The sequence below is a fragment of the Heterocephalus glaber genome, unplaced genomic scaffold, assembly GCF_053883595.1.
Source record: "Heterocephalus glaber isolate CG9 unplaced genomic scaffold, H.glaber_assembly_v1.0 deba00001461, whole genome shotgun sequence".
NCBI classification, from domain to species: domain Eukaryota; kingdom Metazoa; phylum Chordata; class Mammalia; order Rodentia; family Bathyergidae; genus Heterocephalus; species Heterocephalus glaber.
In genome coordinates, this window is record NW_028258308.1 from 18,506,138 (window position 1) to 18,513,015 (window position 6,878).

General features: G+C 52.7%; 1 protein-coding gene across 3 annotated transcripts; it reads left to right on the forward strand.

Moving 5' to 3' along the window:
• The first annotated feature begins 1,905 nt into the window (after positions 1–1,905).
• Helt (helt bHLH transcription factor) lies at positions 1,906–4,558 on the forward strand. 3 transcript variants are annotated; one of them, XM_021264996.2, is made up of 5 exons: positions 1,906–2,214; positions 2,498–2,701; positions 3,098–3,202; positions 3,425–3,521; positions 3,891–4,558. In XM_021264996.2, the coding sequence occupies exons 2-5, from the start codon at positions 2,675–2,677 to the stop codon at positions 4,388–4,390; spliced, it is 729 nt and encodes a 242-aa protein (XP_021120655.1). In that variant the 5' UTR covers positions 1,906–2,214; positions 2,498–2,674; the 3' UTR covers positions 4,391–4,558. The 3 variants fall into 3 exon arrangements, with proteins under 3 accessions (XP_021120655.1, XP_004853068.1, XP_012930622.1); XM_004853011.3 differs by having other exon boundaries at positions 1,906–2,701; XM_013075168.3 differs by having other exon boundaries at positions 1,911–2,701; positions 3,894–4,558.
• Positions 4,559–6,878: the final 2,320 nt, after the last annotated feature.

Consider the following 6,878-nt stretch of genomic DNA (forward strand, 5'->3'; position numbering starts at 1 on the left):
CCCACCTCACCCCCACGCCACCGCGAGCTCAGTCACACGTCGTCGGGACTTTTAGCCCTAGGCAACCTTTGGCCCCAGCTCCCGGATCAACGCCGGGAAATTAAACATGTTGCACGGAAGGAAATTTGGCCTGTGGAAGGTGCTGCAGCTGGTGGTTAACACCAGCAGTAAGAGGATCAACTCCCAGGCCGCTGGTTTAAAAAGGGGAACGCGGGTGAGAAGTGTGCGTGCTCCCTTTTACCCATTCACTTTAGTTAATTTGGATGATAAGGGTTCGTGTTTAATCCCTTTGTGTGCGAGTGAATGTACTGAAATGGACAACCCCTGAGAAGGCACCCGCGGCTGGCAGAGCAACCTGCAGGAGGGTGCTGGTCGTGTCCAATCTGGCGTGAAGTAGAAAAGAAACTGAAAGCAAGACAGAGAGAGACACCCTAGGGTGCGTAGTGCAGACCCGCTCTACTCTTAACGGGCTGCGGCTGGTGGATTGCGCTCTTCCCCTAGGCCGCGCACCTGGGCCTGGCTCTGCGCCCTGGAGCCTCGCGCGGCGCTCCGCCCTACCCACCTCTGCCCGAGGAACAACACCACCCACAGGGAGAGCCCGGGCGCTGTCACGGTCTCGAGCAGAGAGAATTGAAGCGGGGGGGGTGGAAGGTAGCAAAGGGGGTGATATGTAATGAGATAGCTCTGCTGATCCCAGATGGAAACGATTAGGAAAAGGTGAGAACGTGGTGGCTGAGGAGTAGGTCGTAAAACAAACGTTGTTTTTATTGTTTCCATCTGCAAGAAAGCTCACCCACCACCCACAGGCTGCAAACTCAGAGCCCCCAGAGAGAGGGTTCCGAGGCAGCAAACGTAGCCGAGGCTGTTCGCGGGGGAGGAGGGCCTCGGGCCGCGGCCCCGCTGCCCGTAGAGGCGCAGCCGGCCAGGAGCTTCCCAGACCGTGCCACCCCCTCCTTCTCTCTGGGCTCGTCCGGCAGATTTTCCCCCTCGTTTCTTTTCGTGCCTTCCCTCCCTCCTCCTCCCCCGATATTTTCGCTTTCTAAAGCCATAAAAAAGAGATCAACTCCCCTAACTTCACGGGGCCCTTTTCAGTGACAAATATTGATGCCCAAAGTGTCTGCGCTCTCCCGCCCCCAAACGTTAAGAAAAAGCACCCGCGAAAGGGGGACATAAAAAGTTAACAATGCTGTGAAAATATGTTTGCAGAACATAGACAATCGTTGGATTAGACGTATTCAAGTATGAAATAATGCCTTTTTGTGTCAAAACTTGGGCGATAGGCGGGTACAAAATTCCCTGTGGCAGAGACTTGCTCCCTTTGTGAGCCGTGCGCTTTGGCGTCTCCACTTGGGCGCATTACTCAGAGCCCTCTAAGCGCGATTGTTTCTCCCTTTCTAATGACATTTACCGGATCAAAACATGCTGTTAATTCGATCAGAAGGCTTCACCCTCCCTGACAAAGCCACAATCATTTCTCCTGAAGTTTGTTAAATTGACCAAAATTGGGCAAATGAATAGGGGTCTGTAGGCGCCCCTCACGCAGGTGACGTCGCATAATGCTCGCCTGGCCAGCTGCATTCTCCCTTTTCTTCTCGGTCCACTCTTCTCCATGTTGCCCCCCAATCCTCCCTCCACCACCACCACCACCACCACCCCCACCCACACACACGCCGCCCGCCTGTCTCTCCTCCACACCCCCGGCATTATGAAAATTTAGCCCAATGAAACTATTCAGACTTTTCAATGGACATTTTCGTATAGGATAATAGGCTACAAATTGAACCTCTTCCCCCCGCGAAGAGAGAGCCGGAGGAGGGAGAAAAGAAAGCAAGCGCCTGGGTGGGGTGGGGTAGGGTGGGGGCGTCGCGTGCCAAAGACCCGCGGGAGGGGCGAGGCGAGGCGGGAGCCTCGTGTGCCAGCCGCAGCCCCACACCTGCCGGGATGTCCGGACAAATAAAGCGGTGTAAACAAAAAAGGGGGAGATGGACGTGTCACCAAGTCGTGTGAGAAAAGCCTGGGAACAAACGGGGCGCCTTCGTCTCCAAGAGCTCTCCCTTGAACCCGGCGGAACAGCCTATTAAAGGCTTAATTACTTTAATGACTCTGGACAGGCTTTAAAACGCACTCGGCGCTGGGACGGCGGGCTTGCTGGGATTTGTAAACAGGCGATCCTGTGAGACTCAGCGGTGCGACTAAAGGAGGCGACACTGTTTTGTGAGGGCCCTCGCCCCCTGGTGCCCGCGGCCACTGCGCCCCTGCGCTCCGCGCCCGCGACTGCTGCAGGCGCTCGCTGGCCCGCCGGCTCCAGTTTACCGCCTCCTTTTCCCGCCCGGGGCTGTTGCCATGCTAATGTCATTCCCAGCCGATCACGTGTCCTTTGAAGGGCCACGTGGATTAACAAAACTGACCTGCCCCCAGCTCACCCCCCTTGGCTGCTAATTTTTTTTTCTTAACTTCTTTAAAACTGATCTTGAATGCATACATCCTCCAAACGCAGATCCCCTAATCCTATGGAATAATTCAACTCGTGAATGCACTTGGAGTCCTAGATGACCGCTTTATAAGGCAGCCCCTCAGATTTGGGAGGCCTCAGTCTACCTGAGACACTCGAAGAGGCGGAAAGTGGACGTGTGCCTCGCACCAGCGCCTCTCCCGAGGGCGCGCACTGACCGGGATGTCAGACAAGCTCAAGGACCGAAAAGTGAGTCCTTGCGCCTTAATGTGGAGGTGGGACCCACTGACCCTCCACCTGGCTGCACTGCTGGCAGAGACCTGGCCACATGGGACTTTGCGTGTGGAAGAATCTTAAGCGATTTGGGAAGGGAATGGAAACAGAGCGAGGAGAGTCCTTAGCCGGGGGCGGGGGCCGGGGAGCTCAGGATGGGAATCAGATGTCCTCCCCAAAACCCTGGCGCTCGGTTTGGCTGAGTGGCCCTAGAGAGTAGGGTGGCTGGAAGAGGAGCGTGCCACCTCAGGCAAGCGGGGACAGTGCTTCCTTGCGGCGGCACAGGGGTCCCTTTGGGGGAGTGAACTGCAGCTGTGCCTTGGATGACTCCCTGGGCAAAGCCATCCTGAACACAAAATCCTCTTTTCGCAGAGAACTCCGGTTTCTCATAAAGTGATAGAAAAGCGGAGGAGGGACCGGATCAACCGCTGTTTGAATGAGCTGGGCAAGACGGTACCGATGGCCCTGGCGAAGCAGGTAACGTCCACGGCCCAAGCCGCGTGCCGAGCTTTGGGAACCCCCGGTAGCCTCTCTGGGGGGAAACGCCTGGCGCCCGGAGGCAGCGGTGTTCAGGGCGGACCTCGCTCCCCGGAGAGCCGCAGGCCTCTCTGTCCTCTCCGAATAAAGTTGGGCCCGCCCGCCGGCTAGGCTTGGTCTGGCACCGCAGGGCTGCTGCAAGGAGTCTTTCGCCTTTTGCAGAGTTCCGGGAAGCTGGAGAAGGCGGAGATCCTAGAGATGACCGTTCAGTACCTGAGAGCTCTGCATTCATCGGATTTTCCCCGAGGAAGGGAAAAAGGTGGGTTGAGTTAGGGAAAGGGAAACGTGGGCAGGGAGCGTGCGCCCGAGAGACCTGGGGGCCAGGAGAGTGAAGGCGCTTCCCAGAGAGGACAACTAGACGGACGCTGCCAGGGCTGGGACGAGGGTCCCCCAAAAGCTCCTCTCCCGCCAGGGCGAAGCTAGGGAAGACTGGTTCTGAGGCGTCTTCTCAGGTGAGGTGGGTGTGGTCCGGCTCTTACTAGAGTTCTCCAGTCACTAGACTATGGAGAGGGGAGTGAGGACCTCGAAAGGGAACTTTGGCCAGCAAGTGTGGAGGGAGATGCCCAGCACCCACCTAGACCTCCTTGGGAATGGGGTGCTCAGTAGTTCTTCCTTCTTGCTTCTCCAGCAGAACTTCTAGCGGAGTTCGCCAATTACTTTCACTACGGCTACCACGAGTGCATGAAGAACCTGGTGCATTACCTCACCACGGTGGAGAGGATGGAGACCAAGGACACCAAGTACGCGCGCATCCTCGCCTTCCTGCAGTCCAAGGCCCGCCTGGGCGCAGAGCCCGCCTTCTCCCCGCTGGCTTCGCTCCCGGAGCCCGATTTCTCCTATCAGCTGCACTCGGCTGGGCCGGAGTTCGCGGGCCACACCCCCAGCGAGGCCGCGGTGTTCCCGCAGGGCGCTGCCCCAGGGACTTTCCCCTGGCCTCACGGCGCTGCCCGAAACCCCGCGCTACCCTACCTGCCCAGCGCGCCGGTGCCACTTTCGAGCCCGGCGCAGCAGCACAGCCCTTTCCTGGCGCCGGTGCAGGGCCTGGACCGCCACTACCTCAACCTGATCGGCCACACCCACCCCAACGCCCTCAACCTGCACACGCCCCAGCATCCCCCGGTGCTCTGACGCCCAGTGCCCGACGGCTGGCTGCGCTTGGGCGCCGCTTAGGAGACGTGTATATATTGTACATGTGTAAATATTGTGTCCACACAAAACCGGGGGTGGGGGAGAAGACCAAAAGCGAAATAGTCTTCTGAAGAATCTCCTCTTCCGAATAAATCTTTCCTGAAAGACCCAGAGAGGCAGATTTCTTTGTTACCTTTCGCTCATCCACAACCCATACCTTCCAGGTGCGGAGGGTGTGAGGCTGACAGATGACAAGGTGAAGGTCTTTAGTGGCTTGGCTGGGAAGGGGCGGGCGTGTCGCGGAGTCTGGAGCGGAAGGAGGCTAAACGCAGGCTTAGCAAGTATCCAAGGCGTCACTTGGGGGTGGGATTCGCCACTTTCCGGGTGTTAGAGGCTGCGCCCGCCTAGCGCGCCTCTGGCCTCTGCGGCCTTTGCTTAGGAGGAGGAGAGGAAGGGAGCACTAGGCTCTCAGAATATTCGAATCCAAGGACTCGCCCAAAACAGGTTTTATGGACTTTGGCCCACTGGGACCTGGGCGCCCTTCCCACCTCTCAGCGAGTCTCCTCGGCGCGCGCACGAGACCGCCCATCTGCAAAACCTAGGCCTGCCGCTCGAATAGCTGACTTCGCGGCCTTAAGTTTGTAAAAATAATTAGTGGATCAAATAATGTTCTGAGTTATGACTTAGAAATAACACCTATCGAAGTTTTCTGACTCTCTTCAGAAGACTCGGTGCCAGAGGTTGGTATCTCTTTTGTGCACAGGTCCGGCGCAGGCCAAGTTGGAGGATGCGCCCGGCTGAGCGAAGCCCCGCTGAACTCCGCTCAGATTCTCAGGCCTGGAGGGAGAGTTTTTCCCTTTTTCCCAATGAGACTGTTTATTAATCTTCCCACTCCATCCAGAACATGGTGAAAAAATTCTGGAGTCTACGGGGGACTTGGCTAGTGATCTTTTAGGTAGTTGTGGTTTTCACTTTCAGTGGATTTATGCCTTAGCCGCAAAATAGTGATACATTTAAAATGACAAGCTAAAATCTTATTCTTCTACCACTCAAACAGCAAAATGAGCTCCATATTGTTTTATGTAAATATATAAAATATACAAGATATTCAGCCATCTAAAGTTAGAGATTTAAATTTTTTCCATCATTGATTTTTTCTTTTAACTTTTGTTCATGTTATCTTCAATGTTCTTTAAACAAATAGTTTGAAATTATGTAGTACTGTTTTCCTCTTTCCAGAGGCTGGAAGTATAGAGAGGGGGTTTGCCTTCTCTCAGTAAATTAACTTATTCCATTTCTCTGGACAGGGTTTCGGAGAGCTCTGACCTAGTCTATTTACTGAGGTCATGGAATGGGATGAACCGCCATTTGTAAACCATCAAAATCATCACACAGTTGCAAAAAAATAAACAAAACCCTCCACTCCATTTTCCTTACAATGAATATATTATGTGTATTTGGGGGATCTATAAATTTTAGAAAAGGTCTTACATGTCAGGGATACTTGAAATAACTTATCTATAAAATGTGAGATATCTCCTTGCTTCTGAACTGATAGAGTTGCAGCATGAAAGTGAGTGTGAGACCAGGAGCCTTCCTGGATAACAAATCCACATGGAGCAATACAGGATAAAAACGAATTATGCAGAAATGGCAGAGTGGATGGTACCCATTATTGGAACACATGTCTTACATTTTCATCAGCACTGGATACAGAATATGAGGAAGGCCTTTCAGATTTTTTTTTTCATCTGAGCATTAAGCCAATCTGAATTCCCTTTTGGCAGTGAAGCATTAAAGATATAGTGTTACCCTGGAAATATAAATTATTAATATATTCAGCATTTCTGTCACTTCTCAACTGTTAACCAAATTAGACAAAACTTTCTTTTGCTAAGTAGATTTTCTCTCTGGGATTAGCTTTGGGAATGCACAGGGCCACCACAGTAAAAACTTTGGTCATTTACATAAAATTTTGCAAACTTCCACTGGTCCATGACAGTCTTTGTACCTCAAATGTTGGTATTCTTGATTTTTTTCTTTCTCATTTAACTGTGGAGGATAAAACCCTGCTTTGGGTTTACAATGACTTTAGGATAAAAGTCTCCCTACTTTCTCTCTCTCTCTCTCTCTCTCTCTCTCTCTCTCTCTCTCTCTCTCTCTCTCTCTCTCTCTCTCTCTCTCTCTGTCTCTCTGTATGTTGTGTCTTTTTCTGAAACCTTTATCCAAAGTCCCAATTCTCTAGGTTTGACCAAAAGTCAAACCAGCAATAGTTTGACTTTGCAAAAGATTAAAAATGTCACAACAAAATGGGATTGATTCAAATCACATTGTGACTTCAATGTGTTCTTCCTGCACTCTGCCTGACAACACACTACTTCCAGCCTCCTTGTCCCACACTCCCCTAACTTGTCCCCCCTCTGTCTGAGTCTCTTATGCCCAATCCCTTCACTCTTTCTTTAAGGAAGTTGTATAGTAATGGTTTCCA